The 16,831-nt window shown below is 52.8% G+C and overlaps 2 protein-coding genes across 2 annotated transcripts; both read right to left on the reverse strand.

Annotated features, from left to right (window-relative positions):
- Positions 1-1,855: 1,855 nt before the first annotated feature.
- zmp:0000000529 (WD repeat-containing protein 20) lies at positions 1,856-8,996 on the reverse strand. Its single transcript, XM_062455903.1, has 4 exons — positions 8,280-8,996; positions 7,051-7,233; positions 4,570-6,018; positions 1,856-4,279 (listed from the first exon to the last, which is right to left on the reverse strand). The coding sequence occupies exons 1-4, from the start codon at positions 8,658-8,660 to the stop codon at positions 4,232-4,234; spliced, it is 2,061 nt and encodes a 686-aa protein (XP_062311887.1). The 5' UTR covers positions 8,661-8,996; the 3' UTR covers positions 1,856-4,231.
- Positions 8,997-9,324: 328 nt separating this feature from the next.
- Positions 9,325-14,767, reverse strand: LOC134016559 (mitogen-activated protein kinase kinase kinase kinase 5; the record flags this gene model as incomplete). Its single annotated transcript, XM_062455902.1, has 15 exons — positions 9,325-9,876; positions 10,269-10,392; positions 10,757-10,849; positions 10,936-11,004; positions 11,153-11,339; positions 11,610-11,713; positions 12,141-12,199; positions 12,625-12,727; positions 12,959-13,019; positions 13,247-13,323; positions 13,526-13,604; positions 13,728-13,769; positions 14,292-14,389; positions 14,618-14,668; positions 14,752-14,767. Coding segments are annotated over 15 exons (1,260 nt in total), but the record flags the coding sequence as incomplete, so codon positions are not given.
- Between the last annotated feature and the right edge of the window lie 2,064 nt (positions 14,768-16,831).

The raw sequence follows: 16,831 nt of genomic DNA on the forward strand, positions 1-16,831 counted from the left end.
CTTGTCTTGACCACAGAGGGGAGGGTTTTTCAGGTGACACGGTCTAGCGTCGGCAAGGGAAGGTAACAGGTCATACAGCTGGTGGTTGGCATCACCTAAAGACACTAGACATGCAGGCTAACATCAGGCCTTGAACCACGGCCAGAGGTATTGTGAAATGTAAGCCTAGGACTTCGTTGATTAGGTGTGTGTGACAGAGAGATTAGTTTGAGTAGAGTGTGGGTGGCGTGTGTTCCTGTACATTGTGCGTCCGTGTTCCTCTCATATTACGAGTGCAAAAGGTAAAGAATAATGGACACCCTAAGGTGCCAGGGTACAGCACGTACTCCTTGCCTGCCAACCTCAACAACTTGGGGGGGAGTGCGGGTGAGCAGGGACATACACCAACACGAAAGCCCCAACATAGGCCCCTATCGGCATAGCGAGGATACAGCCACGCACCACGGGAAAGTACGACCATAGCACGACTATCACGGCCGTCAGACTCAGCTTAACTAGTTTGTATATTTACCGTTTGGCAGACAACCATTAAGCTACGTGATAGAAAGCGTGTCCTTCAACATTTGGGGCGACAGAAAGCCCCGTCCAAAACATACATAAACAAATGCACTGATAACCTTTAATATTTGCGTTTAAATGTGACGTTTATTTCTGATCCTCACGACCAAAGATGGAATCGTGTGTGTAACCCCCACCACCTTCAAAGGGAGGCCCTTTGTTTACGGTGAGCAGGGAGGAATATCAGGCTTAACAGCTTTTCATATAGAGATCCACGATTTCTTTATAGATCGAGTGTCCGGTCAACATCTTCGTTCAGAACGATTGCGACAGGCGAGAGGTCAAGTGACCATTGGTGAAATGGCCGATGGATAGAACCTGGGAACGTCGCCTACTGGCTTAGCTACATATTGATCCTAGGGAACGTAGACTGCCGGGACTATAAAAATACTGGTTACTTTACGTACACCGTCTTTTAAAAGCAATACCTGGTAAAATGAATGCAATGAAGTGTGGTAATTAAAAACAAAATATTGCACAGAAGACACGGAAACTGTGTCTTGTTAACATCCATTGAACAACGCTGGTGCAACCTTCCCCGGATTACATGCCACATCGCAGCGCGTTTCTGAAACTTATGGAGTCAAGACAACAAGACAATACGTGAAAACTGAAACAAGATTTTCAAATAAAAGTGATCAAGTCGGCAGACTTACCGTTTCCCAGCGGGCTTCTCTTTCCTATCCATTTTGGAAGTCCAAATTGCTTCAGAAAAATATTTCGAATTCGTGTTATTATTTTTGTTTTTCCAACATGCTGGACGTCTGTCCGAACAGCTTTAAACTACGCCCCGCGTCATCAGGTTCGTATGTTTTCGACTAAAAAGGTCACGCCTCTTCTTCTGAGTTTGCTGTGGGAAAAGGTGCGATACACCGCCGCCTACTGGTCAGCGAGAATATTACCAACGGCCTCTCAAACTGTCAAGGTAACCTAGAAGACTAGTCTAATAAAAATAAGTAAAAGAACGATTTGAATAAAACTATAGGGTGAAATAAAGCTGTGACAGCTGTATGAAACTAAAGCGATTTGATGATTGCCTGAGCCGTACCGGGCAGTCAGTAGGGCCTATCGGAAGTAATATACCGGGTAAATCCAAATCTGAAGTAGCTACTAGACATGGTAGTATGTCTCAACACCCCGTTAAAACCCAAGTACGTCACTTCTCCCTCTCTCCTAAACTACAGGCTGTTCAGACCACTACCCCTCACTTTATTTTGACAATAAGTGATGCAAGTGGTCTTTGACAGTGAAACAGCTGTGCTGCTGAGATCATAACACACACACGCGAAAGGCCAAGTAGCGTTCAGGTTTAGTTTTAATAACAGATCTCCATATACAAACTTGGTACAGTGATGTCCTCTGGTTGCTTTCTTCATCCGCTGATGCGCACGTGAGTGTTTAATGCACACAGAAAAAAAACGACATTACATGCTATGGTTCTAGTGCTGTAAACGGTTGAACATAAATGTTAAAAACGACTGGAATTATGGTGTTCTTTTCTTGCCTTGGCATAGTCAGCATGGTTTTCCCTTCACAAGCAGAAAAAGAGTATACTTCTAATGTAAAAGTATTAAATGAGAGCTTAATACGTTTTCATTATATTGTTCCTTTTCCACACAATTGGATGTGTACTTAAAAAGTACTGATTTTGTATATTCACATACTTATTGGCAACAACTTATACAATGTAAGTATACTTAAAGTATATTTTTCCTTTGAGTTGTTGCTTTCAGACGAGGCATGAAGAAGATGGAGTTCACATGAACGGTTGTTCATGGTGTCGTTGTTCAGCAAATGTTTGAACCACGACCCCTGGTCAGTTTTCGATAGGTCATCGATTTCAGTACAGCAACGTCAACGCTGGATACGAGTGGCGTGACGGTATATTTTTCAAAGTAACTAGTACGTTTATGTGACTTGTCCCAGATAATACTATTTTCATCCACTGGCAAGACAGACACAAACTGCGTTGGCCCCTTAGTTACAGGAAAGTGTTTGACAGTCAGCAGGGTTGTCATCTTTGACAGTCAGATAGGAAATGGTTGCCTAGGTAACTCCTAGCTGATCTAGTTGGCCCCCGCTTCAGAGCTACAGTACCGAGTGGGATCATACTGAGTACAGACTCTTAATAGAGTGAATTTGTCAAATTAGACTGAATTTAAAGCGTTTCCTGTGTTGTGACATTGGCCTGTATAACCGACTCCTAACAAAGCAGCACATACTGCCGTAACATCTCTAGGTAAGATGTATTATCGTCTGTCCGACGTCAGGCTTTGTGTTTCCGTGACTAACATTCAGACCTCTACAGCTGGAAATGGGAGTTTCAAATTTAAGAGTCAAAACTGTTCTGATAAACAAACATGGTGGATAACCCTTCCATAGAGGACCCCCCCCCCCCCCCACACCCACACCCACATCTGACATGATGTCACCAGTAGAGGGGCACAACCTCAGATAGGAGCCACATAAAACACAACAGGGGAAAAAACAAATCAATAAAATAAACTACAAGTAGACCGAGGCCAGCTTTTAGACTCTTTCTGGTGGGTTTAGATGAGATTGACAGTTGGCTGTGCAAAGTCTTGCGTGAGGCATTGTGGGAAGGTGGGGGCTCGGCTGCATCTATAGTGTCAGGGTGTGTCCTTGTGTGCTGTGTCAGTAAATTGGTGTGTGTGTGTCAGCCTGGTCACAAGACAGCCCTCTTGATCTCACACAGGACTTAGAAGTACACTTTGTAGGAACTTGAAGTGTACTACCCAATGAGGACAGGCTTGATCTGACCAGAGATCACTAGTAGTGAATCCAACATGGTCGTGTAGGACCGACTAGAATCCTTCTGGAAACACAGCAGGAGGGTTGGCAGCCTTGTGCTCGCAGCTCAGCCCTGTCTCTCCTTTCTCTCTTTCCTCCCTCTCCCTTCTTCCTCTCTCTCATTAGCTCCTTCCTCTTTCTCTCCTTCCTCTCCCTTTCTCTTTCCTCTCATTCTCTGTCCTTCCCCACTCTCTCTCCCTTCTTCCTCTCCGATTCTCTCTGCTTTCTCTCTCTCGCTCTCTCTTATCCTACTACTCATTGGTCATCCTTCTTCATGACCGAAACAGGAAGTCTTTGTGACAAAACCAAAATGACGTTTGTTTGGGATGTGACAAACGGAAAAATGATCACACAAAAACGGCACGTCATTGTCACCATCTTGGCGTCCCTAACAGCAGATATACAACCCACCATGATGCCATGTATAATATAAGTAGGATCTTCACATATTTATATTCTTCTTCTTTGAATTTTTCTTCACTGGTTGAGTCAATACTCCTTAGTCTTTATACAGTATTCTCACTATTTACAATATAAATTACTACAGTTCCTGTGATAAAATAAATAAATAAAATAGAACAGCCGTGGCTTTTGTAGTGTTTCGCCGAGGGGAGATGGGGGAAGTGCATCCTCCTCGAGGCTTCTGGGTAATGCGGTCCATGTTTCTATACGTAGTTCTTCCTCAGAGGTGCTCGGGGAGGTTTTGGCTGGGGTGAGGGCGGCGAGGGGGTTAATGTGTTACATCAGGGGTGCAATACTGTTATGGCAAGGAGGGTAGGTGGGGGGGTGAAGTCCCTCCCACTCTTGACAGAGGTTGGGGGGGGGGGCAGGGTCAAGGCTGAGGGCAAAGCTGGGCCACCAGCTATACTACAGTTCCACTGGGAGAGTTCCCATTCTGTGCTGTCAAGTTCTGGAGGAGAGGAAGAGAGAGAGAGGTAGGGAGAGGGAAGGAGAGAGAGGGGGAGGGAGGCAGAGAGAGGAAGAATTAGACCCAAGGCAAGTACACAACACACAACAACTGTTGCTGTATTCTCTGTCTGTACTCTGATCCCACCTGGCCCTCTGATCCCATACAGACATCCTAAAGACTACAGCCCTACCCCTAGTCCTCCCCCATTCCACAACCTCACCCACTCCCTAACCCTCACCTCCTTATCCCTCACTCCCTCCCACTCCTCCACCCCCCCCTCCCTCACCCACCACCTTCCCAGGCCGCGCCCAGGTACAGATGAGGCCCTCCTGACAGGCTGTGATGATGCAGTCGTCCATGAAGACCAGGACGGTGAGCCTCTCGTGGGCGATCTTCTTACAGACCAGGGGCTCCAGCAGCGGCACCTCGTGCATGCGGGGGCACAGCGTGGTGCCCAGCACCTTGGCGGCGTCCAGGCGGGCGCTGCGAGGAGCCACGTTGATCTTGTCGTTGCTCTTACTGATGTTGCCCAGGCTGTGGTAGCGCTTGTGCTCCTTCTCGGCCCCGGCCACCCCCCCGTGGCCCCCGCCCGCCCCGGACTTGTCCGACTTGCGCTCCTGCAGCGACAGTGTGGCGAAGCGGCCGATGCTGAACGGAGTGCTGTTCACCCCTCCTCCCCCTCCCCCCCCTCCCCCCCCTCCTCCGCCCCCTCCTCCTACCCCCCCTCCTTCCGTGGCCCCAGCGCCCTTGGAGACGTTGGCCACGGCGGGGTGGGGGAGGGAGTTGGACCGGGACAGGGAGCGGGGCAAGGGCAGGGGCAGGGTGGGGGGCTGGTGGGGGTTGGAGGAGGTGGTGGTGGTAGGGTGATGGTGCCCCTCCACCCCCCCTCCCCCGGCGTTGCTGAGCCCCCCGCTCCCCGAGGGCGCCAGGGCGGAGCCGAAGGTGTTGGTGAGGGCGCGGGACAACGGCAGACGGGGGTACAGCACGTCATCCGTCAGGTCCCACAGGCAGAACTGGGTGTCCTGCCCCACCGAGCCGAACCGGTACGTCACCGCGGGCGACCCGCCACCCCTGGAGCTGTGCCGGGAGAGGCGGGAGAGGCGGGAGAGACGGGACAGCGTGCTGCTGGTGCGAACCCTCCCGAAGTGGACGGGGGGCGGCGCCCCCTGGAGGTCCTCCTCGCTGCCGCTCATCTCCATGGGCTCCTCGTCCTCCAGGCTGGTGGTGAAAGGGTCGAAGGCCACCACGTTGACCCAGGACTTGTGGCCGTGGCCCCGCGCCACTACGCGGCTCTCAGCGAACGACCAGACGGTGACCAGGTCGTCCTCTCCGCCCGTGGCCAGGTACTTCCCGTCGGGGCTCCAGGAGACACAGAGCAGCCCGCCGAAGTAGCTCTTCATTACGCCCTGCAGCTCCATGGAGTCAAAGTGGAAGACGCGCAGGCAGCCGTCCTGCCCCACGCAGGCCACGTGCACGCCGTCCGGGGAGAAGGAGAACTCGTTGAGGCCGCCCTGGCCCACGGCCCAGCGCAGGAGCGGGTTGCGGGGGGTCTTGGTCTTGCAGGAGTACACGGCGAAGCCCTCGCCCTGCCGCAGCAGGGAGTACTGGGGCGGGGCCGTGCCGCAGGGGTGCTCCACGTTGTAGAGGTACAGGTGGCCGCTGGCGTGGGATGCCAGGAACAGGCTCTCTGACTTAGGGAGCCACTTCAGACAGGTCACCTTGGACTTGTCTATCAACCTCTGAGGGGGGAGGGGGAGAGGGGGGGGGGAGAAGGAGGAGGAGTGGGAGAGGAAGGAGAGGAGAGTGGATGGAGAGGGGAGTGAGGAGAGGGGGAGGTTAGGGAGGACGGGCGGGAGAGAGAAAGTAAAGAAGAGGAATCAGAAGAAGTGGAAGATTCTGGCTTCATCAGAACGTCGCTTCATTCACCTTCGATCACTGACAGTTTAATGATGATAAATATCAGAGCAACCAGGTCACAGAAGGAAAGATGAAGACAGACTGAGAGACACAGAAGAGAGACTAACACAGGCATGTACATGAGAGGAAACGAGACAGAGGAGAGAGGAGACAGAGAGAGAGAGAGAGAGAGGAGAGACAGAGAGAGAGAGGGGAGACAGAGAGAGAGAGAGACAGAGACAGAGAGAGAGAGAGGAGACAGAGAGAGACAGAGACAGAGAGAGACAGAGACAGACAGAGACAGAGAGAGAGAGAGAGAGAGAGAGGGGAAGGGAGACAGAGACAGAGAGAGAGAGAGAGAGAGAGAGAGAGAGAGAGAGAGAGAGAGAGAGAGAGAGAGAGAGAGAGAGAGAGAGAAGCTTCAGAGACTTCTCAGAGGAGGTGAAGCTTCAGAGATGGAACAGGAAACTCCTATCAAACACCACCCCCTGAATTTACAACAACATCTTAATTGGTTCAGAGCCTTAACAAAACACCTCCAAAAGGAAGTGGAACTCTTCGTGTCACCGAAGCTGTCTTCCCTTACATGCCTGCTCCAGACCAGCTCATTAACACTGAGCATGACTCTGCAGTTTCATGCATATTTCAAAGAAAGAACAATACAAACACACACTCTAACAAGTCCCACCCCAAACACACACTCACAAGCAGACACACACACCTGCGCCCCTCCATAACACACACGCACATCCTACTCTCTCTCTCTCTCTCTCTCTCTCTCTCTCTCTCTCTCTCTCTCTCTCTCTCTCTCTCTCTCTCTCTCTCTCTCTCTCTCTCTCTCTCTCTCTCTCTCTCTCTCTCTCTCACACACACACCTCCTCGTTGAAGAGCTTGCTGGTCTCCTTCTTGATGGGGTCCAGGTACTGGACCTGGCCAGCTGAGAAGCCCACGATCAGGGCCACGCTGTCGGCCGTGGCCGAGTACTGGTTGAAGTCATGGCAGGTGGGCTGGGTCCCCTTATAGATGCGCTTGTCTATCGGCTTACTGAGGTCCACCGCCTGGGGTGTGGGGAGGGGAGACAGATACAGACAGAGAAGAAACCAGAGAGAGGAAAAGAGGAAAGGGAGAGAATGGCAGATGAGGGAGAGAGAGAGAGAGGGAGATGGACAGAGAGATGGAGAGAGAGATATGGGAGAGAGATGGATAGAGATGGAGAAAGAGATGGAGAGATGAGAGACAGGTGGAGAGAGGGAGATGGAGAGAGATATGGAGAAAGAGATGGAGAGAGATGAGAGACAGGTGGAGAGAGGTAGATGGAGAGAGGGAGTAAGAGAAGAGGAGAGAGTAAAGAGAGTCTAATCAGCATCACATATGGTGGTGATTGTCTCACCTGGGTAGCGGGGTTCAATTATATTAATTAGAAGCCTCTGAAATTTCAAAATAGAAGTTGTATCTGGACAGGCCACCCAGGCCTCATCCAACACTGATAAATTAGACTTCATTCTCTCCAACAGACACCAGTCGCTAACGGCAGTCCCGTTGCTACAGGTTGGCATACGCATGCCTACATATCACATACTCAAGTCTCCGCGTGCCTCTGGCCGGTCTGTTTCGGTGCATATTAGAATGCGCGTGCTGTGTAAAGGATCGAGCATTAAACGACTCTGTTTTAATTCTATACACTGAATACCCATTCGTTTTGTTTCAGGACAATACCTTGATGCGCGGCGAAAATGGTCCAGTCACGCTAACGCACCGATGTTTCCATTCTACCGATGATGCTGCCGTAGCTTACATAGTAACATTCCATCCATCCATCCCTGACACATGTTTCCGCCTTCATGATCAGTTTCATTCGGTCCACTGTGTGCAGTTTACCCATCAATACACTCATTCAGCGCGGCCATAACTGCACACACTCAATGTTGAGGATATTGTGTCTTACTGATAATATATATATATTCCGATATATTCCGAGCAACAGTATGCTAGTAGTAGCCTACTGAGCGTCAGAATGAAGCTAGCGAGCCTACTAGCTAAGGCTAACTGCCTGAATGTGATCAATCTCAGTCACCCTGTAATTGAAGGCGGAGAGACAATTTACCTTCTTAATGTTCGTGTACGTGTAAAAATAGAGCTCTCGGCCGATGTTAAAGCACACTCGCTCGGACTCCTCGCTCGGGTCCTCCGGTTGGAGCTTCACCATGGAGACCCGGACCGGGGGAAGGAAGCCCGCAGGAGAGGAGTTGGCTGCGGCATTGGAGGAGGAGGCAGCTCCGGGCCCCTGCACCAGACCTACCCCACCGCCGGGTATAGAACCCAGTCCGCCCCCGGGGCCCACTGTGGCACCTGCGGACGGACCCCGAGGTAGTCCGCCCCGCTGTTGTGAGTCGGAGAGGGTCAAGAGCTTGTAGAATCCCTCTCTAGTCCTGAACTGGGATTTAATCTCATTGATATCCTTCAGAGCCGCTCCATCTCCGGCCATTTTTAGTACAAACAAGCCGCACAGGAAACCCAAGATTTTGACCTGGAAATAGAACACCGAAGACTACAATGGAAACGAGAGAGATGGACTGATCTCCGCAGACTTCATATCCAGCCGACAGCGGGTCCAGCGTGTCACCAAAAGTGCTCGAATATCGCTAGAAACCGGGCGACGACAGACGGTCCTTTGCGAGCCATGCTAGCCTGCCTCTCCTCCTGCCATCAGCGGCACGGAGAGCTCGCGCCTGTCCATGGGGCAGGGCAGTGTTCTGTCAGTGAGCGAGCGTGCCGAGCGTGCGTGCGTGCGTCAAGTTCCAGGGGGGTCGTAGGCAGAAAGCTCGAGCAAGCCCAGACCACTCACTCTGTAATTTGTCGAGTCGTTAGTGTCCCGGTGCATATGATCTACAGGCTAGATCATAATTTGCGCAGCACCAGTTTTACCTCGAGGCGACAAGGAGAACGTGACCATCATTTGACCAGATTGAAACTATATACTACGTTTATGTAGGGAAATACAAAATGTAGGACGTTTTTAAATGTTTTGGCTTGTATTTGACCTAGGCTGCTCTTTCAGTGCGCATGCTCCGTAGAGGCTTCAGTGAATGTGAAAGAAACACATTCCCCTCAATGACAAAGTAAAAATGTAAAATACAAAGAGACAAGAATGACAAACATTATATTATTTAGGCTGATATACCTATTTTATTAGAATGTGCTGAATTAATAAAAACATTGAAAAACGTCATTACAATGAATTAATAGTGCTTTTGTATGTAAATCCAGGTGTGTGTGTGTGTGTGTGTGTGTGTGTGTGTGTGTGTGTGTGCGTGCGTGGGTGTGAGAGAGAGGCTAGGCTGGCTGTAGCTCTAAAGAGTGAATCCTGCATGAACCTGCCTGTATGGGACAATCAGGTCAGCAAGGTTGACCCTAACAGGAAGTAGAGGTCAAAAGGCCTTCTAACAACCAATCAAGGGTTCCCTCTCCCTCAAAACACACATTTGGAAGTATGGAACTCTCATATTGTCTAAACTACCCGTATAAGTCCATATAGACCAGAGCCTTTCATGACAAGCGTGTCTGATTTCAGTGTCCACACTACGTTTCCCATGATGCCCTGGGGTCAAGGAATGAGGACGTAGTCCTGAGCGATCTCCAGAGTGTACAGGTTGCAGAGCCCTGATTGGTCCTCCGTCTGTCGTGTTTCCAGGACAACGATCCTGCCGGGGGATTGGAGGGAGTGGAAATTACAACTCTGCTCACCGAGCATGTCTGTCTAAGGGTGTGTATGGTTTGGAAGTGTGTGTCTTTGTGTATTACTCTGTGTGTGTGTGTGTGAGAGAGAGCAGGTTCCTCTGTGTGTGTGTCTGTGTGTGTGTATTCCTCTCTGTGTGTGTGTCTGTGTGTGTGTATTCCTCTCTGTGTGTATTCCTGTGTGTGTGTGTGTGTGTGTGTGTGTGTGTGTGAGAGAGAGCAGGTTCCTCTGTGTGTGTGTGTGTGTGTGTGTGCAGGTGTGTATGAGCAGGTGTGTATGAGCATGTTCCTGTGTGTGTGTCTTCCTGTGTGTATTCCTCTGTGTGCAGGTGTGTGTGTTTAGGTGTGTGTGTTGTACCTGTCAGAGTCTACCAGACGGAAGGTCTTCTTGAGGTCTCTGAGCTCCTGTAAGGCCTGTGACCCCTCCCCCCTCCGCTGCCAACCGTGACGCCACACCCCCAGGAGGCTGTCCTCCACGTAGACTGGTGGGGGAGGGGGCAGGGGAGGAGAGGGGAGGAGGGGGAAGAAAGGATAGGAGGGGAGAGGAGTTAAGAGGAGAGGAGGGGAGAGGAGGGGTTGAGATGAGGGGAGGAGAGGGGAGGAGGGGGAAGAGAAGAGAGGAGGGGAGAGGAGTTGAGAGGAGAGGAGGGGAGAGGAGGGGTTGAGAGGAGGGGAGGAAGGGAGAGGAGAGGAGAGGAGGAGAGAGGAGAGGAGAGGAGGAGAGAGGAGAGGAATGGGGTTGAGTGGAGGGGAGAGGAGAGAAGGGGGAGGAGAGGAGAATGAGGTTAGGGATAGGAAGTTCAGAGACATTCACATTTCCATCCTTCCCTCCACCCATCTCCTCACCTATTCGTTCTACATCACATGTGAAGTTGGTCTCAGCAGGCAAGGCCCTGTGGCTCCGCGTCGCCCCCTCCAGGTTGACTGTGTGAACTGACTCTGGAGGGAACAGCAACAGTGGAGAACCAGGTCATGCCAAACTCAGTCAGTGTCACGGATCAGTCAGTCGTGTTGTGTCAACTTACTGTCAATACGGACTAGGAGGGTGTTGCTGTCCAGCTGGGTCACTTGGATTGTACCAGAACTGCGGCTCTCTGGACACACACATATGGGTACACACACACACACATTGGTACACACACACACATTGCTACACACACACACACATGCACAGAGCAGAAGAAACAAGACAGAAGACAAAAAACTGAATGAGTGACTATATATAAAAGGTAGGGTCCATACCCTGGCCGGCGCTGGTGAACCAGGAGGTGTTGGAGTTCAGGTTGATGTGGTCCATCTGGACCGGCCGGTCGGGCCGGCTGGGCCCCGAGCCCCGCGACACCCCGATACACACCAGGGGGTACTCCTGCTGCGGGGCCACCACCATCTCAAACACCCTCAGGGGGCTGGGCAGGGGGAAGTCAAAGTGCTGCAGAAGGAGGAGGTGGGGAGATTAGGCTGTAGGTATGGTAGGTGCTGTGAGGAGGGGGGAAGTGGAGGGGAGGGGGAGGGGAGGAGGGAGGTGGAGGGGGGAGGTGGGGATGGAGAGGGGAGGTGGAGATGGAGGGGAGGGGGAGGTGGGGATGGAGGGGGGAGGTGGAGATGGAGGGGGAGGTGGAGGGGAGGTGGAGATGGAGGTGGAGATGGAGGGGGTAGGTGGAGGGGAGGGGGGAGGTGGGGGAGAGAGAAGCTGTCCTACCTTGACCAGCATGAACTTGTGCATGGGCTCATACCACTGCAGTAGAACCACACTGGACTCCAGAGCACAACACAGGAACACACAGCTGGGCAGGGTGTTACTGGCTGAGAGGAGGGAGAGAGAGGTAGGGGATGGTGATAGGGGCAGGCGGGAGGGAGAGAGAGACGGGAGGAGGAGATAGAGGGAGAGGGGGGAGAGAACTTCATGTCGTCCAGTCTTGTGTTTTCTATCCACTCTGCTGTCACCTTTCAGCCCTGCCCCCCAGCCCTGCCCTCCAGCCCTGCCCCCAAGCCCTGCCCCCCAACCCTGCCCTCCAGCCCTGCCCCCCAGCCCTGCCCCCCAGCCCTGCCCTCCAGCCCTGCCCTCCAGCCCTGCCTCCCAGCCCTGTCCCCCAGCCCTGTCCCCCAGCCCTGCCCTCCAGCCCTGCCCCCCAGCCCTGCCCTCCAGCCCTGCCCCCCAGCCCTGCCCCCCAGCCCTGCCCCCCAGCCCTGCCCTCCAGCCCTGCCCTCCAGCCCTGTCCTCCATCCTCACCTACGGTGCAGGTCTGGCAGCCCTTGGTGTCTGGTATCTTACAGGTCACAGCGTACTTCCTATAAACACACACACAGCATGATGTCACGTCAAACACTACAAGCTGGTGATGTTGCTCGATAGGTAAGATCAGAAAAATATCTATTTATTTAGATATCAAATTCAGGGATGTTAGGATGATGATTATGAAAGGACAAGATGGTTTATGATGGAAACCAGCTCGCTATTATTTCCAAATTAAGGAGTTTTGAATGGGAGTCAGGTGGCTGAGCGGTTAGGGAAGCGGGCTTGTAATCAGAAGGTTGCCAGTTCGATTCCCGGCCGTGCCAGATGACGATGTGTCCTTGGGCAAGGCACTTCACCCTACTTGCCTCGGGGGAATGTCCCTGTACTTACTGTAAGTCGCTCTGGATAAGAGCGTCTGCTAAATGACTAAATGTAAATGAATGACAGCTATTGTAATTTGAACACACACACAGGTTACCTGGGTAACAAGCGATGCGTTGGCAGGGAAACCATCCGCTGGTCTTTCCGTGCCTGTTCATACAGTTCCTTCAACACGTGGGAGTGCAGCTGAGAGGATTTACCTGAGGAGACACACGCACACACCACACACACACACCACCACACACCACACACCACACACGCCACATACATACACACACACATACAAACACACCACATACATACACAGGTACACACACATCCAGTACACACCAACACACACAGATGCAGGCACATACACACACACACGTAAGGCACACACAAGGTAACACATCATCATGAGTAGAAGAGGTATTTTGGTCTGTGAGTCTTACCAGATACTGACATCAAGACATTACTGATGGTGTAGACCCAGGTACACTTCCCCGGGTATAGCTGCGCACACACACACACACACACACACACAGAGGAGAGCTCAGAGGACATGGATATACAGTCAACTAGATCAGGTGCCACTAGAGACCATGTAGAAACACCAGACTAAATTAGATAGAACTGGTGTAGCCTCACACCAGCATGGATCATAGAAATAAAACTGATTAGAATGCACGCAATCTACCTCTATGGAATTTGGATATATATAAACTAGAGCAGGTTCTCACCAGCTCCATGGTGGCCTCGGAGCAGTTCAGATTGAGGGTGTAGATGCCTTCGTCTGCACCCAGGATCAGGTGAGGATCTGGGGGAGAGGAGAGACGGGGAGGGGGGGGTGTCACTGTAAGTTATGGGCCAGGCTGGATGGTGTGCAGTTACACACTAGAAACATATTTTATCAACTCTTTTTGTCTTTACGATCCGTGTAACAGGGTCGACCTCGGTCGTTTCAGCGCCCAGTGTTTGTGTGATCTGTGAAGATGAGCGTTATGATGAACGAGGCAGACCTTTGGTCATTGGGTTTTCCCACGTGGTCGAGCAGTTGACTCTGAGAGGACAGCCATGAAACACTTTCTTAAAGTACACCTGTACAGGAGGAGGAGGAGGAGGAGGAAGGTCTTTAAGGTCTTACACACATACTGTAAATACCAGGTTAGCCCAGTCCAGGGCTGTACTGTACCATACAGGGGAGAAGCTGGATAAACTTACCGGAGGTTTCTTAATGACAGGACTGGCACATTCAACAGGCTCCTGGAAACGAGGAGAATCGATACATAAATAAAAACACTATCAGTTTTTTCTTAACTTATTTGTATCCTCATTAGATGCCTCAAATGAGAAATCGCGTTCACATCCAACCGCGTCCACATCCAACCACATCCACATCCAACCACATCCACATCCAACCACGTCCACATCCAACCACATCCAACCACGCCACCATCCAACCATGTCCACATCCAACCACATCCAACCATGTCCACATCCAACCACGTCCACATCCAACCACATCCAACCACGCCACCATCCAACCACGTCCACATCCAACCACGTCCACATCCAACCACATCCACATCCAACCACATCCACATCCAACCACGTCCACATCCAACCATGTCCACATCCAACCACGTCCACATCCAACCACATCCAACCATGTCCACATCCAACAGAAGACAAACTCACTGACATTCAAAGAGACTTGTAATATGCTGAAACAGACAAAATCTATTTTTTAACCCAGTCTCTGATCTTTCCTTCAGTGTGTCGTACCTGGAGGTGTAGCCTCCTGCGGGGGTCCTTAGGGGGAAGCTCAGGGGGGGTCAGGTCAGGGGGGGTGTTCACCAGGCCCACCGGAACTCCTGGTGGGTCTGGGGAGGGTGGGGAGGGGCAGCGGGTCAAAACAAGTGCACGCTGAAATTATAAAGGGTGCTACGTACAGCAGGACCTTTAGGAACCACAAAAGAACTGACTGGAAAAAGGCAGGGGAACCTTCTGGACAGAGCCCTTTGATAGAACCCTTAGATAGAACCCGTATTGTATTTGTATCTGACCAGCACCGTGCAGAACCGGAGAAGGGTTCCGGCCTAGATCCTCACCAGACTTGACGTTGCGTTTGGACCTGGGGCGGGGCGTGGGGCGGGGGGGCGCTGGAGGTCCGAGTGAGGGGGGGGCGGGGCCTGGAGAGAGGGCCGCCCCTTATCCTCCTCCCCCGTCACGCTCTCCTCCGAACTGGTGCGGGTCTTGGGCTGCAGAGACAAGGTCAGAGGTCAGAGATCGTCAGGCCTTCTTGTCGCAGTCTTCTTCTGTGGTGTTTTGTCCTGGGCTGTCAGACTAGAGCACAACAACCCTTAACGGCATGGTAGCTCCCCGAGGTTCGGACATCGGTGAAACACACACACAGTGAACCATTGCCTTCCTCTAAATATTCAAATAGGAGAGAGATCTGATTTGCGTTTGTGGAACCCAAACCCTGGAGGCAGGTCTGTGAGGGGGGAGGCAGGTCTGTGAGGGGGAGGCCTGGGGCAGGTCTGTGAGGGGGAGGCCTGGGGCAGGTCTGTGAGGGGGAGGCCTGGGGCAGGTCTGTGAGGGGGAGGCCTGGGGCAGGTCTGTGAGGGGGAGGGCAGGTCTGTGAGGGGGAGGCCTGGGGCAGGTCTGTGAGGGGGAGGCCTGGGGCAGGTCTGTGAGGGGGAGGCAGGTCTGTGAGGGGGAGGCCTGGGGCAGGTCTGTGAGGGGGAGGCCTGGGGCAGGTCTGTGAGGGGGAGGCCTGGGGCAGGTCTGTGAGGGGGAGGCCTGGGGCAGGTCTGTGAGGGGGAGGCCTGGGGCAGGTCTGTGAGGGGGAGGCAGGTCTGTGAGGGGGAGGCCTGGGGCAGGTCTGTGAGGGGGAGGCAGGTCTGTGAGGGGGAGGCCTGGGGCAGGTCTGTGAGGGGGAGGCCTGGGGCAGGTCTGTGAGGGGGAGGCCTGGGGCAGGTCTGTGAGGGGGAGGCCTGGGGCAGGTCTGTGAGGGGGAGGCCTGGAGGCAGGTCTGTGAGGGGGAGGCCTGGGGCAGGTCTGTGAGGGGGAGGCCTGGGGCAGGTCTGTGAGGGGGAGGCCTGGAGGCAGGTCTGTGAGGGGGAGGCCTGGGGCAGGTCTGTGAGGGGGAGGCCTGGAGGCAGGTCTGTGAGGGGGAGGCCTGGGGCAGGTCTGTGAGGGGGAGGCCTGGAGGCAGGTCTGTGAGGGGGAGGCCTGGGGCAGGTCTGTGAGGGGGAGGCCTGGGGCAGGTCTGTGAGGGGGAGGCCTGGGGCAGGTCTGTGAGGGGGAGGCCTGGGGCAGGTCTGTGAGGGGGAGGCCTGGGGCAGGTCTGTGAGGGGGAGGCAGGTCTGTGAGGGGGAGGCCTGGGGCAGGTCTGTGAGGGGGAGGCCTGGGGCAGGTCTGTGAGGGGGAGGCCTGGGGCAGGTCTGTGAGGGGGAGGCAGGTCTGTGAGGGGGAGGCCTGGGGCAGGTCTGTGAGGGGGAGGCCTGGGGCAGGTCTGTGAGGGGGAGGCCTGGGGCAGGTCTGTGAGGGGGGAGGCCTGGGGCAGGTCTGTGAGGGGGGAGGCAGGTCTGTGAGGGGGAGGCCTGGGGCAGGTCTGTGAGGGGGAGGCCTGGGGCAGGTCTGTGAGGGGGAGGCCTGGGGCAGGTCTGTGAGGGGGAGGCAGGTCTGTGAGGGGGAGGGGCCTGGGGCGTACCACCTTGGGAGGGAGAGGGGGAGGAACGTCATCTGTCGGCATCGTCCGTCTGTCGGGAGGAGACACAGAGGTAAACACTCGTTATTTGGGTTTAGTCAGGCTAGAGAAAGTTCTGACACATGAAATGGGTTCGAATTTCATGAGAGGGATACAGAAAGAAAGAGAGTTAAATAGTTAGAGAGAAAGAGAGTTAGAGAGATAGTTAGAGAGAGTTGAAGAGTTAGAGAGAAAGAGAGAGAGTTAGAGAGAGAGTTAAAGAGTTAGAGAGAAAGAGAGAGTTAGAGAGAGAGTTAAAGAGTTAGAGAGAAAGAGAGAGTTAGAGAGATAGTTAGAGAGAGTTGAAGAGTTAGAGAGAAAGAGAGAGAGTTAGAGAGAGAGTTAAAGAGTTAGAGAGAAAGAGAGAGTTAGAGAGAGAGTTAAAGAGTTAGAGAGAAAGAGAGAGAGTTACAGAGAGAGTTTGAGAAAGAGTTAGAGAAAGAGAAATAGAGAGAAAGAGTTTGAAAGAGAAAGAGTAAGAGGGAGAGTTGGATAGAGTTAGAGAGAAAGAGAATGAATGAGCGTTAGAAAGAGAGAGTGGAACTTGATCATGGATTGACTTAGTTTACCT

The sequence above is a fragment of the Osmerus eperlanus genome, unplaced genomic scaffold (assembly GCF_963692335.1).
Source record: "Osmerus eperlanus unplaced genomic scaffold, fOsmEpe2.1 SCAFFOLD_642, whole genome shotgun sequence".
Classification (NCBI taxonomy): Eukaryota; Metazoa; Chordata; class Actinopteri; order Osmeriformes; family Osmeridae; genus Osmerus; species Osmerus eperlanus.

What these genes read in the sequence shown, in the direction of transcription:
- zmp:0000000529 (XM_062455903.1), bottom strand. Translation starts at nt 8,660, where the DNA reads ATGGCCGGAGATGGAGCGGCTCTGAAGGATATCAATGAGATTAAATCC. An exon ending in CGTACACGAACATTAAGAAG is followed by an intron (nt 7,234 to 8,279) that starts GTAAATTGTCTC and finishes CCCACACCCCAG; the next exon opens with GCGGTGGACCTCAGTAAGCC. An exon ending in GGGCGCGGCCTGGGAAGGTG is followed by an intron (nt 4,280 to 4,569) that starts GTGGGTGAGGGA and finishes CCTCTCCTCCAG; the next exon opens with AACTTGACAGCACAGAATGG.